The sequence below is a fragment of the Leptidea sinapis genome, chromosome 20, assembly GCF_905404315.1.
Source record: "Leptidea sinapis chromosome 20, ilLepSina1.1, whole genome shotgun sequence".
Lineage (NCBI taxonomy): Eukaryota > Metazoa > Arthropoda > Insecta > Lepidoptera > Pieridae > Leptidea > Leptidea sinapis.
The window spans coordinates 10,092,666-10,112,044 of NC_066284.1; the positions used below are offsets into that span (position 1 = coordinate 10,092,666).

Consider the following 19,379-nt stretch of genomic DNA (forward strand, 5'->3'; position numbering starts at 1 on the left):
CAATAAAAAAATATTCTTCTAATAAACGTACACAGAACACTTAACTGTATAAAATAATAAAACTTAATTTCATCCAAACATAGTCTGTATAAGGAATAATTAAATAAACACTTAGATTTAGGTTATTCTCATTTAATATCTTCTTTTCTGGGACCTGTTACTAATTATCAGGTACAAGTGTAAATTTTTAATCATAGTTGATGAAGGCGGTTACTAGCTGAATAATTACGAACGACCCTCATGAAAATGGATTCATGTTACAGACGCTTATGACTGCTTTATATAAATAAAAAACTAATGAAAAAATTATTGGTAAGTTTATTTTTACTTTATATGTACACTTTATTCTTTGGAGAGTTTTATCTGTATGATTTTGTGATGTTATACAGCAAGTTGTGGTGAAGCATATCCTGAGGATTTGCTAGGAACGACGGCGACCTCCAGTATCCAGTCTGTGAACCGGTCTACTCTCGTGAATACGTCCGGGTACTCCGCGGAGCCACAGTCCTTGTAGACGGATGAGATTCCGATAAGAGCTTTCTGGCTGTAGATGTATGTAGTCAATGGTGCGCCAGAGTCACCGAAACAAGTACCTTTGTTTTCTTCGCTGGCGCAGAGAACAGCTGAAATTGTACAATATATCTTAATAACGAATTAGGAGAAATAAAAGAAAGAAGACATTACTGACACAGATTGAGAAACAGGGTTGTAATGTTTGGGAATTTGGAAGGCCCACTTTAGTACACGTAAGTAAATGTAGCCAGTTAGAGAGGTACCAAGAGTAAATTATCCATGCATCAGGCCTGTCCATGCATCAACTCGTAAACGGGTACAGCTTGTGGTGCCAGGTCGACTTGTTATAGTTAATAAATCATTGTATTTGTTCAATGCAATTACTAATTGCGACAGTAATCAAGACCCTCATGTTCACGAAGCATCCTTACACAAACAATGAATTCATAATTTCTGAAGGTTGATGCATCCAATATACGATAATTTATATTTATACAGTAAATTCTTTATTATTTTTTATGAAATCATTTATATTATTTAAACACGATTCATATATTGGATGTAGCACTTTACAAATAAAATTTGTAAAGTGTATATTTGTATTACTACATTGAAAAGAGTGACCGTTAAGTTTTTTGTATATTCTTCTCATGAGCTCAACTTTTTCCGAACATATAGTAAATTCATTAATTGAAAAGAAATATTAGTAGTGACGATTCAAAAGCGCTTAGTTTAAGCCTAATTGAATAAAGTTTATTTACACTAAAATGAAGTAACTACGTCTAATTTGCGAGTCAAGCAAGTGTGTGAAACACTGTAAATAAGTAAAAGTATAATGCCAGCAAGTGCATATTTAAATTTTTAAACTAATAACATAATCTCGTATATTTTCAATATAAAAATAAACATCCCGAAGACAGGATCGACCAAGTATCACGCCCATTCACGAGCACGACGCAAGGGCCAGCCATCGCTTCCCTCGCAAATACCATGACCATACACAGACCATGGTCTGTGTTTAAATCTTATATATAAAATTCTCGTGTCACTGAGAATCGGCTACTATCAATTTTTCATCATTAAGGGTAGTCCACCCCATTCTTTTTTTTAACTTTACACATTTTTTTTTATTTTATTATTATTCAGCATTGAAAAATACATACAAATTTAAATTTTCGCCCTTATACGATCTATAACTATTTTTGTCTCACGATTTTTTATATCTGTTCCATCCACCAAACCGATATAGGGTTGCAAGATGGCAATCGAATACAATAATTGTAGTACGATATATTTGGTAGGTCTGAGAATCTGTTGCATCAAAATTTTAATTATTGATTCTTTTTAATATGTTATATGGCAATACGACGTTTGCTGGGTCAGCTATTATAAATGTAATGTACTATTTATTCTTAAGTCATTCTGTATATTTAACTCATTTTACAAAAATTTTGAATTGGGTCACTTTGGTTCTCAGCGTGCGATATATTAGGAAAAAATAACTGTTAAGTGAGAATGAATAAATAGAAACTATTTATGATAACAGGATTTACAGAAACTTTTCTTCGCTTGATTAATAACAAAAATATTCTCTCGAACTAAGAATCAGCGAAGTTGGCAAGAAATATGTTTTTTTTTGTCTTTGTTACTAATATTATCTTCTAAATTACATTGTTGCTATCAGGCTTGGAGTAAATTCCGTTCCAAATTTTTTATGTAGTAAAGTTTTCTGATTTCTTATATTCATCGCAAAATTGTTGTTTTAACTCAGCGCTTCAGTCTTAGAGAACCATGGGATATATACATGGGAAAACGTTACATAATTTTACTACTTACTGTCCTTAATGGCAACATCGCTAACATCCGCATAGGCCTTCTCGCAAGTATCGAGTGATACAGTTCTAAGTGTGACTGTGTTTAATGAATCCAGCTGATCGCCATCTTCCTGTAAATAATAATACCATCAGACCGAAACACAGTAATGCTTACACATTACTGCTTCACGGCAAAAATAGGCGCCGCTGTGGTACCCATAACCTAGCCGGCATCCTGTGCAAAGGAGCTGGTACGATGATACGATGTAGCCATACATTTCTAATGAAAAAAAAAGAGATTTATTACATATTGAAGAAGGAACCGGTTACGAATAGTAAGTTTTATAAACAAAATAATAACGATACCCACTGAAATGATAGATTATGGTCATGTTCCGCTCTTTTATTTTTTAATAATTTATTTATGTTTGTGAGATAATATAACATACACCCATAACTAGACATCGCAACATACTCATACAGTGTGCACAGTGTTTCCAGGATGATATGGCATGGGTACCTTCAAAAATGTTGGCAACGCTCCTGTGATTCCTTTGGTGTTGCAAGAAAACGTGGGTGGCGGTGATCACTTAAACACGTAGGCTCATTTTCCCCCCTCTTCCATAAAAAAGTACTCATGCCTAACTCAGAAAATATTTTTATAATCTAATTTTGGTAGTATAATTATTTTAGAAAATCCGAGAAACAAACTATTTTTTCATATCATATAACGAAATAAGATCAAAAATCCTTTGTTATCAGTTGTTAGATCATTCGATATGATTATGTTTAAAATAATTTTGAATGTTTGTGGTTTGGATATACGTAGATAGGTGCCTACGGGATAAGTACTATTAAGTCTTTTCACAAATGCACCTATTCCTTTAGATTACACTTACCCCATCAAAACCCCATCCAGTCACAACGCCAGCAGTTCCTTCAGCAAGGTAAAGATTCTGGGGTGGAAGTGGTAACGGGTATGTCACATCGCTCACGGAGAAGGGTGTGGCTAGGAGTACCACAGCTATGTCATTCTCCCGGGGATTTAGCACGTAGTCGGGGTGCTCTATGACTTCCACGATGGTGGTCACACTGCCACCTTCCATGCTCTTTGTGGAACCAGCTCGCACTTGAAAGTTTTCTAAGGTAGCTCCACTGCAATAAAATATATCTACATTTATTCTGTTCCAACAGGTATGTACTAAAAATACTATAAATTTCAACACAATTTTTATGATTCTGTGATAAAAGCTATAACTAACTTACTAGCTGGTGATCCAAGGTAAAAAAAAGGCTCAGAGAGTTTTTTTTATGAAACTAAGGGACGAGACGAACAGGACGTCAGCTGATGGTAATTGATGCACCCTGCCCATTACAATGCAGTGCCGCTCAGGATTCTTGAAAAAACCCAAAAATTCTGAGCAGCACTACAACTGCGCTCGTCACCTTGAGACAAGGTCTCATTTGCCCAGTAATTTCACTAGCAACGGCGCCCTTTAGACCGAAACACAGTAATGCTTTCACATTACTGCTTAACGGCAGAAATAGGCACCGTTGTGGTACCTATAGTCTAGCCGGCATCCTGTGCAAAGGAGCCTCCCACTGGTAATTTGTTGTTTGAGTGAATACAAAAAAAATACAAGTGAATAATTCAAAGCTCAAAGCTTTTAATTGCATTTCAGGCTTTTGTCGTGAAGCCATAACCCATTTAATTTCAGCTGAAATTACATGTATCTATTACAACCAAACACTTGAACTCTTTACCAAAAGCAGCATTGAAAATACTAAAATTACATGTAACCTGAAATATCATACAAATGCAATGACGTTCTATACATATAGAACGTCATTGTACAAATGATTAAAATTTATGTATGTTAAAAGTAGCGAAATCATAAAAATACTAAAATCAATCTATTTATTGTTTTTAAATAATTAAAAGATTTTAAATAAAATAAAAAAGTTTTATAAAAATTAATTCTATTCATAAAATATATATAAATATAAAATTAAATTGACTTGACTTGAAAAAAACAAACAGCTTATGATGTCAGTCTGTCACTGTAGTACCTGAATAGGCAGCTATAATGGTTTAATGGATAGAACATGAGAGTGTGCGCTCAGACCTTATGAAATAAATTTAAATCTGGCAGGCTATTGCTATTGTCATCTATACGTTAATTTAATAATTTTGAAAAACCTTTCCGATTGTAAATGCCAATTTATGATTTTGTATAAATAAATAAAATTTAATTTGGATTCTCTCACGGCTCATCAATGATTAATGTAGATTAGGCTTGCAGATATTAGAGTTTCAGTTTGGAATAGCATTTTATGTGAATTGTCTAAGGCATTTGACTGTTTTCACTATAAAACTTTGCTCAGAAAACTTAAGCACTACACTGACAGAAATACAAGCTTAAATCTTTTTAAAATAATATTAAAGATCAACGTCTACTAAGTCCGACTATACATTTATAATTGTTAACTTAACAGTTTTATTTCACTTACTTATTATTTTATTATTACATTATATTCATTAGATTAACATTTTAAATTCGTTATATCTTTTGAACGGAATGTCCGATTTTGATAATTTAAAGAGTATTTTACAGACGTTGCTACGTCTTCTTCGTCTAAGCCGCTAATAGGTGCTCCGCAAGGATCTATTCTCGGACCCTCAAAACATAGTAGACATAGAAATTAACCTGCATATAAATTAATATTTGTGGAAACCATGGTTTGTTTTCTCAGGGTTTACCTTAGATTAAAAATAGCAGTGGGTAAAAAATACATCCAATTAGCAGATAGAGTCAGATCTTGTCTTTACATACAGACATACACTAACATTGCTATGACTAGATGGGTATATTTCAGTTATATTCAAAACAATAATTTGTTCTCGGTTCCGAATACATATATACGTTAATTCGACGCGTTATAAGGTCGACAACCTTCAGGTGATCTTTGACCTTTATTCTCCACCTTCATAGAAAAACATGTCAAATGGACTTTCGGTGTGGGGTAATGTAGCTTATATTAGTTTACGTCCTGCAGAAACGAGCTGTTCGTGGCCTTTAACAGCTTGCTTATAGCAAATAATATGTAATAACTAATAATACAAGCTTATAGACATTCACACTCACTTGAAGCAGTAGGCGGTGGTCAACACATGCCAGGATGATATCAAAGGTCCGACGCAGCGCTGAATGTAGATGTCGGGTCGCGGGTAATAGTAGACCAGAGCCGTCATGTAAGGATGACTTTCGACTTCCGCCGCCTCACCGCCAGCTATGCGACCTTGAGGTGACGCTGATGCTGTAACAACAGTTCAAAAAATGTCACTAGAAGAATATATATAGAATTTTATGAATGACAAAAGATAATGAAGTTAATTGCGAAATAATTTTTATCGGATTATTAACCGATAACATTTTTTTTATATATTAAATACTAGCAATGCCCTGCGGTTTCACTCGCTGAGATACCGATATCGTGGTAGTGGAAAGTCTACTAAGTCGGACTGTACATTTATTATTGTTAACTTAACAGTTTTATTTCACTTAGTTATTATTTTATTATTACATTATTTTCATTACATTTACATTTTAAATTCGATATATCTTTTGAACGGAATGTCCGAGTTTGATAATTTAAAGAGTATTTTACAGGAATTCGGAAATGGTCTTCAATAAAATATTTAGTTTAAATATTTATTGGGACAAGGAATAATACAGAAGTATAAATAATATGTAGAGTGTTTTGAGGTAACAAACATAAAAAAAATACCGACGAATTGAGAACCTCCTCCTTTTTTGAAGTCGGTTAAAAACACAAATGTTTCCTCCTTATAATATTTGTTTAGATATATATTAAGTTATTAAGTTATATTTATATTAAACTTAAATAAAATTAAAATTAGCAATAACACAAATTATTTGTTTGTTAATTAAGAATATAATATTACACAAGTCTGTAAATTTTACATAACGCCAATTTCCCCGATAAAGTGCTTATACTTTGAAAATAATGGAATCATTTGATTCACACATTCGTATGCTGTGGATGAAATCACCAAAAACATTCCTCTTCATCATATGATGACAGCCAAAGGATCAATTCATATTAGCGCAAAGAACATGCACATCGAAGCGTAAATAAAACTTAACTAAGCAAATTCACCGTTATATCTACAAATTAAATATATCTACGTGACCAACGCTGATTGGTGAGCTTGGTATAACCGACGAATGCATTGGAACGACGTTTAAATGAAGAATATGACGATCGCTTCGATACAGCTCTAGTATGAATTGACCTTTATTTATTTTAACTTTATATGCTTTCGCCTGCTTAAGAGTAGTAGGACTATAGGAGTGATACGAAAGCATTTGCTAGAAATAATTTCGATTATAAGAACAAAGTACCGATGTAAACGAATAAGACAAAATGTTTTTCCCCAACGAGTTGAATTTTTATGTATAGAATGAAATTATAAATAACATACCAACTGCACAGCATATCACAAAAGCTACAGTTTTTGCAATCATTATGCTTCAGTCAACACTCTACGAAAAAGACAAATAATTTTACTAATCTCACTTTTTATACAAAGCGTATTGTATGGGTATCAAAGTAATACTTATTATTATACAGGCTGAACCATATAGATATCAAGTAAATGCTACAAAAATATACTACTGCCGCAGATTTTGCATTTATTGTTTTATTAACTTTATAAAGCTGTTATCAGTAAACCTTTGTTTAAAGACAGTACGAGTGGGAAGACTTCATCACATTCACAATCAAACTTGTAATAGGCGTGACGAAGGTAGCTGTAGGTAGGTATGCAGTACCGGTGCCCATCCCCCAAACCCTCCACTATATAACAGCGGTCCTGCAAGACATAATTACTTAGAAAGGGATCCTATTAGAAGCGTAAAATCCCAACGTGAGTAATTTTGTTCAGGCTAAAAGGGAAATTCACCCCTAACTCTTCATATGACAGACTAATTAAATCGTAGCATTGGGATTTCAAAGTGCATAACGTCAACTGGGTTGAAATACGACTAACACTATAGTGTAAATTTTAAAATTTACTACTTAAAAAGAAGGATCTAATATTAAAAAAGGTCTTAAAGGCATAAAAAACCATCATTTTCTAAAATAAATATTCCTTTAGAATTCTTTTTGATGTCATTTCAAACACTACCACCGCTTAGGAAACAAATGACTCTCTGAGACAGAAGAAACGGCGCGGCCGCGGCGCAAGAAACTCTCCCAGCATTCTTTTTTTTGCGCTCACTTTAATGAAATATACAATTACTAAAAAACTTATTGATATAAAATAATCCCATGCTGTCCGATCGCTTAGGTATTCAGTTGTGGAGTAATAGAGTTTACGACAAAGCCAGTTTTGTAATAAAACATTTAAATTTATTTATAAATCGTAATAAGCGTAAGGTATTAAAAAACTGAACAGTGACTCGGACTTTATTATAAAAGTGTATTTACCCTTAAAGCATCTTATATCCTTACATGTAAGTACCTGTTTAAACATGTACCTATATTTTCATAAATAATACACAGCCTGTATAAACCTATTTTTAGCAAAGATACAAAGCTGCAATCAAGCACGTATTTATTATCAAATAATTAAGCGATAGTTGCTCAGTAGCGAATGAAAACGTCAATCTATAATAACTATTATATCTACAGTACTCCTAAAAATACTAATGATAAAATACTGGTCCAATTGGAAATGGACATCTTTTAAATTAACGACAATGAAACGGAAGTGGTGATACTGTAGCGTTGCATTATATATATTTTATTTGACCAACATAATATAATTTTGTTGTTCAAAAAAATTGGAAAGGAATGATTCTTTGAAATGAAAATTTTTGAAATGGTATTGATTTGATTATACGTAACCGAAGCTGTTTGGGTAACTATGTGTATTAATATATCTATATATATATTTATCGTATTTTACGGATAACAAGCAAACAAACACGAAAAACAGACAGATGTAAGTATGTACCTATAAATTGAAGTAGCCAAGTGTGAATGGTCGGACGTGTCGAATAAATACATTCAATAAATAATAGGTAGTCTAAAAACAAGCTAACAAGAAAATCAAACTAAAAAGCATATACCTACCTAATAAATTTCATTAAGTTTAATTTAGGACAGGTGTGATAAACAAAAAAAAATATGTATTTTAATCAAATGTAAATTATTACATTAAATTCAAATACAAAAACACTTAGGTCACTTCATTTAGGTCACAGAAATGACACTCACGAATGTCAAAAAAAAATTTATAAAAATATTGTTTCTTATTGAATTTACCGCTACTTCGTAAAGGGTTCAGCTAATAAGAAGAAGTAGCAAGAAACTCATTGCCACTCTTTTAAGTCAAGATTTACATTTTAGTTGTTTTACAAATCATTTCAATTACAATATATGCAAAGTGACGCAACAAAAATACTCAAATGTCAAAAACTTAAAGGCTTACATGAGTAAGTCAAAAAAAGAAAAAAAAAGAAAATGAATACTTATAAACACAAGAGTTATTGAGTATAGTGGATGCATCAATCCACACATACCGTAAATAAATAGAGGCATTACGTGAGCATTTCATAAAATAAAATATATAATAACTTTAACTTTAAAGGAAATAATGATAATAAAAAAACACATCAAGCAGACCTCCCGGTAACAAGATCATCCAGCCCCCACGAGTAGCACCCGTTCACGAGCATGACGCATGGACCAGCCATCGCCTCCCTCGACCATATTTTGGGGAAGGGAACGACTCGCCCCACGTCGCCGCCACAAGCATAGGCATTTAAGCGAGCGATTATTATTTATTATATTTATTTATTTAATTATTTATTTATTATTAAAAGCGTGAGATGATTGATGGTAATTGTTATAAATATTTTAAGGACAGAGGCTGATATTAGTAAAAGTAGTCATTTTAAAAAATAAAGCACCCCACGCGTTTTTTGTACAATAAAATACATTTTTAGCTTATCTACACTTATTGAATATTTTTTTTTACTTTTTAGTTATCTTAGCAAGAAATAAAATATTTTTTGTGAGCACATGGCTTAGCACTAGCCTCGCTCTTTGGCACATAACGGAACGAGATAGAGCAAAATACTTTTTCGAACAGTAATTCACTCAATTGCAACCCGTGTAAGAACTACGTTTCAATAAAACCTTTTAATTCCTTAACTAATATAATCATTAGGTTCAATGTTCCAACCACATTAAAATTATATACAATTATTCCAGCTCTTCTTAGCTAAATGACGAAACCAAAAACTTGTAGGTAATTACAGGTCGTCACTCTCGCTCCCCACTTGGATGGTCGCCATGGGAAGTCAAGACTAAAACCTTCCTAACAAGGAAAATACCCAAAAAACAATGAGTAAAAATAATAAAAAAAATTATGGAAACGGTTGACCCTTAAAGACATCCCTGCTTCCCGCTATTGCTACTTAATCGCATCAAATTGTAGGTACTTACGACGGTTTTGAGCTCTTGGAGTTCAGATAGTTAGCTGTTCTATGTTTTTGAGATCTTCGAGTTCAAAAGTCTGGTAAAAGTTTAATAAGACACTATTTTTTGATATTCAAACGGCAATAACTTTAGAATGAATAAAGCAGTTTTCACGTGGTTTACGGCATTACACGCAATTTTTTGAGCCTCATAATCTTTGAGATTCAATTGATCGAACTTGGAATTTCAAAAAACACGTGGACGTGATTTTTTGATGTTAAGAGCTGATAAGGTTTTGGAATCGACCGGTAAAGCAGTTTAAAAGTTATTCAAAAAACAATATATGAAAAACAAACTCGTAGTTTAAGTTTGGTCAAGCCCTTTCGATTGGCGGCTACCGCGGTGAAATCGGTCGAGCCGTCTAAAATTTATAAGAGGTTTATTTACATCCATACACACACACACACACACACATACAATATACAGATTACAGACGTACGGACAACATCGCGGGAATAATCAGGAAAGCTTCCTTGGACCTTAAAACGTCGAGATCTGATGAAAAGTCGATTTTTGAAAAACGGGGTAAAACCAAATAACTACCGAATTTTAGAAAATTTTAAATTTTCTTACTGGGAAGTCAAAAAACTCATCATCATCTCAAACCCTAACACAACAGTTCAATGCATGGGAGTTTATGGTTAGTGGGAGGCTATTAACAAATAATGCTTCAAGAAAAATGAAATTTCTGTAGGTATATAATAAGGAAATAATTATTGTAACCTCTACATTGATACATAACCTAAAGGTTGGAAACAACGAACAAAAACTACTATTATTCAAGTGCAGTAACTGAAGATTTTGAAGGATGACCGTTTTTCAATAAGTTTCAAGAGAGTAGGTAGTTATGGGTGAAAAAGGTGGGCAAAGGAAATCCAAATAAAACTGCTCGGACAATTCGAGTATCGAAAAGGAAGCTCTATTCCATAGCAATTAATACAATAAACCCAAGAACATAATTTATCCATGGCTAACAGTAAATTAATTTAATAAATGGGTTTTGTCATATATAAACATGGAAGTTTCCTGACCGGAGAAGCGCTGAGAGACGGATGCTTTGACGCACAACGGAGACAGCAATAATAAAGAGTATTGGCCGTCAAAGTATTGTTTATTTTGTTTATTAATATAATACCTATCTTGCAGTATCTCTATGTAACTACCTATAGGCGAGCATCGTAGTTTCGCCAAGTCAAACGACATTTTAAGCGAAAGTTGTGTGATGCAGCGAAAATACCTCAAAATGGGGGAGTTTCCTCCTCCACCAGTGACCAGGCACAATAGTGCACAATCAAATTCAAATTCAAATATTTTTATTCAAAATAGGATTTAAAATCACTTATTGAACGTCAAAATCTACCAACCATTCAAAAGAGACTGCCTCAGACCTGAGAAGAATGGGCGCAAGAAACTCAGCGGGCTTTTTTTTTTAATATAAAATATGGATTACAATGTAATATCGTACAATAAACATTTATAATTAAAGAGCCTGAGGGTGTTCGCTTTATTCCTAGTCCGTGGTGTCATTAAGAAAATCGTTTATGCTATAATAACCTTTCCCACACAAACGTTTTCTAACAATTCTTTTAAATTTCTTAACACATTTGTTTTGTGCATTTTCTGGGATCATATTGTAGAAGCATATACATCGCCCAACAAAAGACTTACTAACTCGACCCAACCGAGTAGTAGGCACAGCAAGTTTATGTTTGTTCCTCGTGTTAACATTATGAATGTCACAGTTTTTAGAAAATTCCTCAATGTGCTTATGAATATACAAAACATTATCAAAAATGTATTGAGAAGCAACAGTCAAAATGTTTATTTCTTTAAATTTTTCTCTTAATGATTCTTTAGGACCTAGGTTATAAATCACGCGAATAGCCCTCTTCTGCAGCACAAATATAGTATTAATATCGGCTGCACTGCCCCATAACAATATACCATAGGACATAATACTATGAAAATAACTAAAGTATACTAATCTCGCCGTATCTATGTCAGTTATCCGTCTAATTTTCTTAACCGCATATGCTGCAGAACTAAGCCAATCCTTCAATCTTCACTCAATGTAATAATTATTTGGTTAACGATTGTGATACTCAAATTTTGGATTATTATTTAATTTAGACACGTGCACATAGGTACGTGGAGCTATACGCTAAGACGCCAAACTATATACTTATACCTACTCATATTTTGTTATCATCACTTTTCTGGATTGCCTCTCACCATTGTTTGATTGATTGATTACTTGAGTAAACTTAGATAGACAATCTAGTCACGTCAAGAATGCAATCCAAATTATAGCAAGTCAGTTAATTCGTCAAATCCCTTCCGTACACACTAAGTAATTTGAGGAACAACCTTAACCTTGCTTAGTACACGATTAAAATGAAGTAATTTTATATTATTTTAGTTATCTTAAACATATAATTCACAAATATTCATGAAAAAAATTGGGTGATTTGTAATCAATGAATATTTTTGTTCTTTCAAGGAGTTTTTATATTTGTATATGGTATCCCAGTTCAGTTCCTTCAATTCAACTGATTAATGAAATAGTGAAGGCTGAAGAGCGATTCATTTGCGGAGCCGTGATTCGTGTGTTATTCCAAGACAAAGTATTCATGTTTTTACAACATTAACTTAAAACCGCTAATCGCTAATAAACATTCTATGTTGATATAGGTTGAGTGATTATGTGTTATCATAACAGGTGGGATCAAGGAGTGTGATAAGGGTAAGTGTTCGTATAATTTTAATAACTCATGTCAGATCGCAGACGGTCTTCGTAAATAACATTGAAATCATATTAATTTCTTATTAGAGTATGGGTACCTATAATTAAATACATGTTTTGTTTAGAAAGCTTTCCAATTAATTCAAAATTCATATTGCTGCTAATATATGAACTTAAGTTACGTATATATTTATTGCACAGTGTCAATAAAGTTGACCGAAATTTTTTACTTCAATGATTTAGTACTAATTAACTTTAATTTATACCATTTTAACCACTATTTAGTAAAATTGCGTATCAATATTGAAATTATGATTTAGCTAAAGACTGCAAGCAGTTGCTAATAAACTAAATGGGCTTATAATTATTTCCCTGTTCTTTAAATATTCAATATAACTTACTGATGTTATACGTACATAATATATTATTGCTTGTTTTTATGTCTCACACCACACAATGAGGAACTGTGTACATATTATTAAAACTTGACTTCTCTAACAGCTGTACATATTTTAAAGTATATCAGCATTTTAATTACCAAAAATCTCTTAAACTAAAACACAAGTATATCACCACAAAAATATATAATATATACCTTCTGGAATTTATTCTCTATCATGCAATCTTCATTGTGTTGTTCCACAGATTTTTTGTCTACCAAAGATATAAATGCTTTATAATATTACAATAGTTTATATCTATCTTTTTTAAATTTCTCTAGAAAAATATACATTGAAATATATATGATAAATCTTATTTTGACGATTTAAAAACATATATATTTGTCATAGATTTAAAACTTCAGTAAGTTTTTTCATTTGAGTTCTTTTGAGGGCTTTTCTCATAATAAGAGATAAAAGTATTAGAAAAACAATTATATACTCATATATAAACATATCCACACTAGGCAACACATGTTGGCTTTAAATTTTCATTATGAAATGAGTGACCGGAAACATAATGGCTCACAATTATTTTTGACAACAGATCAGCTGTTGAGGATAGAAATAATTCTATTGAACAATACCATGATATTGATATATTTTTCTTTTGGTTATGTAAAGTTCAGTATTGCAGATATTATATATTTGAGGCATAAAGTTTTTTTTTTTTATTTATTTTTTTATACTTATATGAATGAAATTTTTGTTCATTAACAGTAATGTTTTTTACAGAAAAAACTTGTTAAGTGATATCTATTGGAATTTATATAATATATAGATGAAATATCATTTCATATTGTTGACATATGACGACCCATATAGCCGAATGGTTAGTGACCCTGACTCCTAAGCTAGAGGTCCCGGGTTTGAATCCCAGTAGGTGCAATAATTTATATGATGAATATGGATGTTTGTTTCCGAGTCATGGATGTTTATATGTATTTGTGTATGTTTGAGTATGTATATTGTATTAAATATATTGTTATATTGTACCCAGAGTACAGGCTATGTTAGTTGTAGGAGTCATGACCTTATACAAACTTGTTGGTATAGGGTTGTTATTAGCAATTTAGCAAATATAGTAATTTAAAACTTAAAGATCCAGACATGAAAAATAACAATGATATTGTTGGCAATTAATGATGACATTAAATAAATCTTTGTGTAAGCACAAGCTTACATAGGTCAGACTTTGGTGACCTCAATTATTATAATAATATCAACTTATGGATATGAATCATATTTATAGCTGAGTGGTTAGTGACCCTTACTACTCAGCTGGGGGCTTCAAATTCGAAATGTTAGAATCCCAGTATGTGCAAAAATATGTCATCATGATGAATATTAAAGTTTGTTTCTGAATCATGGGTTGAATTATATCGCTGGGCGTGAATTATATATCATATTATGTGGGAGGCTGCTTTGCACAGGATGCCGCCTAGATTATGGGTACAACAATTGCACCTTTTTCTGCTGTAAAGCAGTATTGTGTAAGCTTACTAACAGTCTGTAGGGTGCCGTAGCTTGTGAAATTACTGGGTGAATGATACTTAACATCTTCAACAATCCTGATTGGCACTGCATTGTATTGGGCAGGGTGTATCAATTATCATCAGCTGAACATCCTGCTCATCTTGTTCCATAAGGAACAGAATAATTTGTAAAAATAAATGCATGACCTGTTGCTTGCCTTCATACTATCCAAAATCATGCAGAGTTTTATGAACCAACAACTCTTGGCAAACCTGGAGGATCACTAGTTCATCATTGATCAACAAACAGTATGGCATTTGCTGTGATACATCAAGTGGCAGTCTTCTAAAATACATACTTGACACATTGAAAGGAAATCTGTCACATGAAGTGGTTTTCTTGAAGCTTTGGGTGAGGGGTTTGCAAGTTAATTCCCTGTATCCTAAATGGACATACCATACTAGTCAATACTGTCAGTTCAAAACATTATTATTATTAAAGTGCAATTGGAAACTTGTATATAATTCATTGAAGGAATTCTTGATATTTTCAATGCAATGAGAAAAAATGAATTTTGCTGAGCTCAAACTACCATAAATCTGTTTGCTCTTTACTAAGAAAGTGATGATGATGAGTTTTCTTTGGTAAATTCAGTAACTTTATACATATATTTATATTAATATAGTTACTTAAATATTTTTCAGAAGTGGGCTATATTTGTGGGGTTTATTTCTTTTCTACAAATTGTGGTACTAATACCAGGAACAATTTTAAGCTAATTTTGCCTACTATTTGGCTAAGTTGGTACAAGTGTTGGGAGATTTAAAAGTGTTGTTAAAAAGTTTTGTCTGGTACTGAAATTTAAATATAACATATGACTATTATTGTCTTTAATTATTTTTGGAATAGAGGAAACACCAAGCAAATGGAAGCAATTTTATGAAATAAATCAATTATAATGCAATTATATATAGAAAAAAAAGCTTGCCAAGCTCCTTGCAACTGTTAGGTCTGATCCATATCTCTTGAAGTAGGTAATTTTGAATACCCTACTGGGAATACAAGGTCTGCCATCTACAAATTTCAAGCACTTCCATAGACCGGACCAGTGGAGACAACATCTGGAATCACAACTGTTCCCATTCTATTAAAAACGGATGTTATTGCTTGACTAACGGCTGCTGTTTTTATTCGGATATATTCTCAAGGCCGAGTTATATATGGGTGATTTTGCAACATCACATTAATTAGATAAACACACACCTGCAATGTCTCTTAAGCATTTTGGCATTTTAATTGCTGAATGTTCATAGCAATAGAATGTGCAACCGATGTTGTTCCTTTCATCTTAATATATATATATATATAAATCCAGTGTCCTGATGTTTGTTTCCAGTGAACTCTCTAAACTAATGAACAGATTTTAATGGGGATTACTTCATGGAGTGTAGTTTAGACCAACTTGAAGGCATATTTTGCGAAATAATTCTTGATGTTCTGAAATATTATTGATAAATTCATATAAACAATATTTTGTTTATTATGTACAGAACAACATGTGTCGGGTCAACTTGTAGTAAAATAAATATCTTGCTGGTGGAATTTCATGAAATCCGTTCTTAGCTCTATTCGGCGAAAGTAATATTCCTACAAAATTTCAAGTCTCTAAGCTTTATGGTTCCAGAGATATATAGGTGGAAATCTAAAACTGTGTCAAAAATTCTCATTTCAATTCTCTAAATAATTGACAGAAGGAAAATTGTGAAATAATATGATTGTCTTTCCTGTAAAAATAATTAAAATATGAAATTGTCAACTAGTTGAGTTTTGTTAATTAATTCCATCGCGGAAAGCAAACATATGGCTATAGAAGGATCGAGAAAACTTACGTAACACCCATGCGGCTATAACAGGTGGAGAAACTTGGTCCAGACACGCTGGAAACGGTAACGTCGAGAGAAAATCTTACTCGCGATTTGCAGTAAATATTGGAATGATTGGAAATGTTTTGAATTTTACGAATTTGGATGGAAGTGTTAAAATCACAGGTTTTACACGAACATTACGTGATCTAGAAGGTAATTTTGGAGTTAAAATGCCTGAACTGAAAGACCGCTTGCGCACAATAATAATTTATTGTTACACACGACAATATATCACGATTATTTTTGCATGAAACGCTATAATAAATATTTATTATAATGTAATCCTTGTCAGGATGGGGATGAACTTATATGAGACTAGGTGAAGCGTGTTGAACGCTCGGTTGCCCTCCTGTTCCATAAAAATGAAACGTTTCATGCGAATGGAAGAAGTATGTCATAAGGAAGTCCGTGCCGTCTGCAAACTACCCTGGGACTTGGGTGACAAGCGTATTGTTTGCATGCTAACCTTTTGTCAACATCTGAAACAGCTTTATTGTTTCTGTAATATGATGTCTTTGAGTTGAGTTACATCAGCGATGTGGAGTGGACTGGCATCAAGGCAGTCCAAGAACTATTACCCCTAGCCATGGACAAGGAGAACTTTAAAAAGCTGACTGCTGACCTCCAGTAATGAAGAGGCACGTGAAGAAGATAGACGACCTCACAGCCACACAATGCGTGACCAATTTTTATTTGTCAATGTGTGTGTTAGCTAGTGGTTTAATATTCAAAATACTAAGAAGTTAAAGCCAAGAGTGGCTGACTGTTTACGACAACTTCAATGAAAATCGGCTTAGTCGCTGTATCTCCGATAGAAGTCTCGCACGCGTCCAAGAGTCCATTTTTGTAGATAAAGTCGCTGACTGTCCAATCAGATACATTTTTGTGGGCAAAACATCTGGATGCAAAAACAAGCCGTCAATTAATATTCGACGTCGCATTTAACACGTCAAATGAGGTGTTCATTAGCGATGGGAACGTAATGAAGCGTTTCAATCTCGTTGCGCGGAGCCTAATTGCTCTAAATGGAAGTGTACGCTGCGCGGCCACGTCCGTCGGCGATCGGTCGTCCATTGCATTAATTGAGCGACTGCGAACCGCTAGGTAGGGCAGTAGAATCTGTATCAATCATTCATGTAGGTGATTTTTGTAATATATATATTTTTTTAATGAAAATAAGGGACGTGACGTGCAGGACGTTCAGCTGATGGTAATTGATACGCCCTGCCCATTACAATGCAGTGCCGCTCAGGATTCTTGAAAAACCTCAAAAATTCTGAGTGGCACTACATTTGCGCTCGTTACTTTGAGACATAAGATGTTAAGTCTCATTTTTCCAGTAATATCACTAGCTACAGCTAAAATCCCACTGTTGAAGTCTAATAACAATCCTGAAGCCGTTGTTATATTGGACCCGCAGAGCGCTGAGAGTTCCCTTAGTGTGATTGTCTACACTCCACAGCCCCACGTGTACTTGGCAATAAGGTCTAAAAAGCGTTACTTTAACGGGTTTGCCAAAACTTACAAACCTGCGTGCTAATACGTTACATCGGACCGCCAGTGTTCTTCGTCCCCTCTCAAAATCCACCTGGCTATTTATGGTTATTGGTTAGATAATGTCCATCGTACTTTACTGATAGACCCATTTCAATTCCTTACCGTTTAGTTAGATCATGGGCACGGATCCTGGGCATTTACCACCGCATTTAGCTTGAAAGACGAGGAACTCACTTTTCTTGGCATAATACAATTCAAATTCAAATATTTTTATTCAAAATAGGATGTGAAATCACTTATTGAAAGTCAAAAAATCTACCACCCATTCCAAAATGAATGCCTCAGGCCTGAGAAGAATGGGCGCAACAAACTCAGCGGGCTTTTTTTTTCATCAAAAATATGTTTTACAATTAAAGTAACATTTACAAAGTAACATTGTACAATTAAACTTATTATTTAATAGCCTGAGGGCGGTCGCTCCATTCCCAATCTGTGGTATCATTAAGAAAGTCATTTATGTTATAGTAACCTTTACCACACAAACGTTTTTTAACAATTCTTTTGAATAACGTAATACTTTTGTTTTGAACATTTTCTGGGATCTTGTTGTAAAAGCATATACATCGCCCCACAAAAGACTTACTAACTCGACTTAGCCGAGTAGTAGGCATCATCAGTTTATGTCTGTTCCTGGTGTTAACATTATGGTTATGACAGTTTCTGGCAAATTCACTTATGTGCCTATGAACATACATTACATTATCAAGAATATATTGAGAAGCAACAGTCAAGATGTTAATTCCTTTGAATTTTGCTCTCAATGATTCTCTAGGACCTAGGTTATAAATAGCGCGAATAGCCCTCTTCTGCAGCACAAATATTGTATTAATATCGGCAGCGTTGCCCCATAGCAATATACCATAGGACATAATACTATGGAAATAACTAAAGTATACTAGTCGCGCCGTATCTATGTCAGTTAATTGTCTAATCTTTTTAACCGCGTATGCTGCAGAACTAAGTCTGTTCGCCAATCCTTCAATATGGGGGCCCCATTGTAATTTGGAATAAACCATGCATCCGAGCAGAGCGTTCACAACAATATTTGGCTTTTCGTTTATTGTCTACAGTCCATTCTTTAATATGAGGAATTTGGTTAATCGGGCATTTGTCTTTTAGCAACCTTCCGATAAAGAGTAATCTGTTGAACGGTCGCCTGGTAGCTTGTGATCTGAGATCTTTGGTGGTGGTAATAACATTGAATAAATACTTACTGCGTTTCTCTTTTTTTGCTAATTTATTTAAATTTGTTTTTTCTGTAAGGCATCTTGATTTATGCCAAATATTTCATTGCTGTCTTTTCTCTGTAATGAGTTCTCTAATCTCTATAGGATTGGTT

General features: G+C 33.4%; 2 protein-coding genes across 2 annotated transcripts in view; one reads left to right on the plus strand and one right to left on the minus strand.

Moving 5' to 3' along the window:
- Positions 1 to 298: 298 nt before the first annotated feature.
- LOC126970185 (trypsin CFT-1-like) lies at positions 299 to 6,955 on the minus strand. Its single transcript, XM_050815967.1, has 5 exons — positions 6,835 to 6,955; positions 5,474 to 5,645; positions 3,227 to 3,482; positions 2,350 to 2,458; positions 299 to 623 (listed from the first exon to the last, which is right to left on the minus strand). Exons 1-5 carry the CDS (start codon positions 6,875 to 6,877, stop codon positions 382 to 384), a joined length of 822 nt encoding a protein of 273 aa, XP_050671924.1. The 5' UTR covers positions 6,878 to 6,955; the 3' UTR covers positions 299 to 381.
- A 5,516-nt stretch (positions 6,956 to 12,471) lies between these two features.
- LOC126970122 (inositol 1,4,5-trisphosphate receptor) overlaps positions 12,472 to 19,379 on the plus strand; it is a 61,374-nt gene continuing 54,466 nt past the window's right edge. The window contains exon 1 of the mRNA XM_050815850.1: positions 12,472 to 12,642. The gene's annotated coding sequence lies outside the window, so the exon portion shown is untranslated. The remainder of the gene's footprint in view (positions 12,643 to 19,379) is intronic.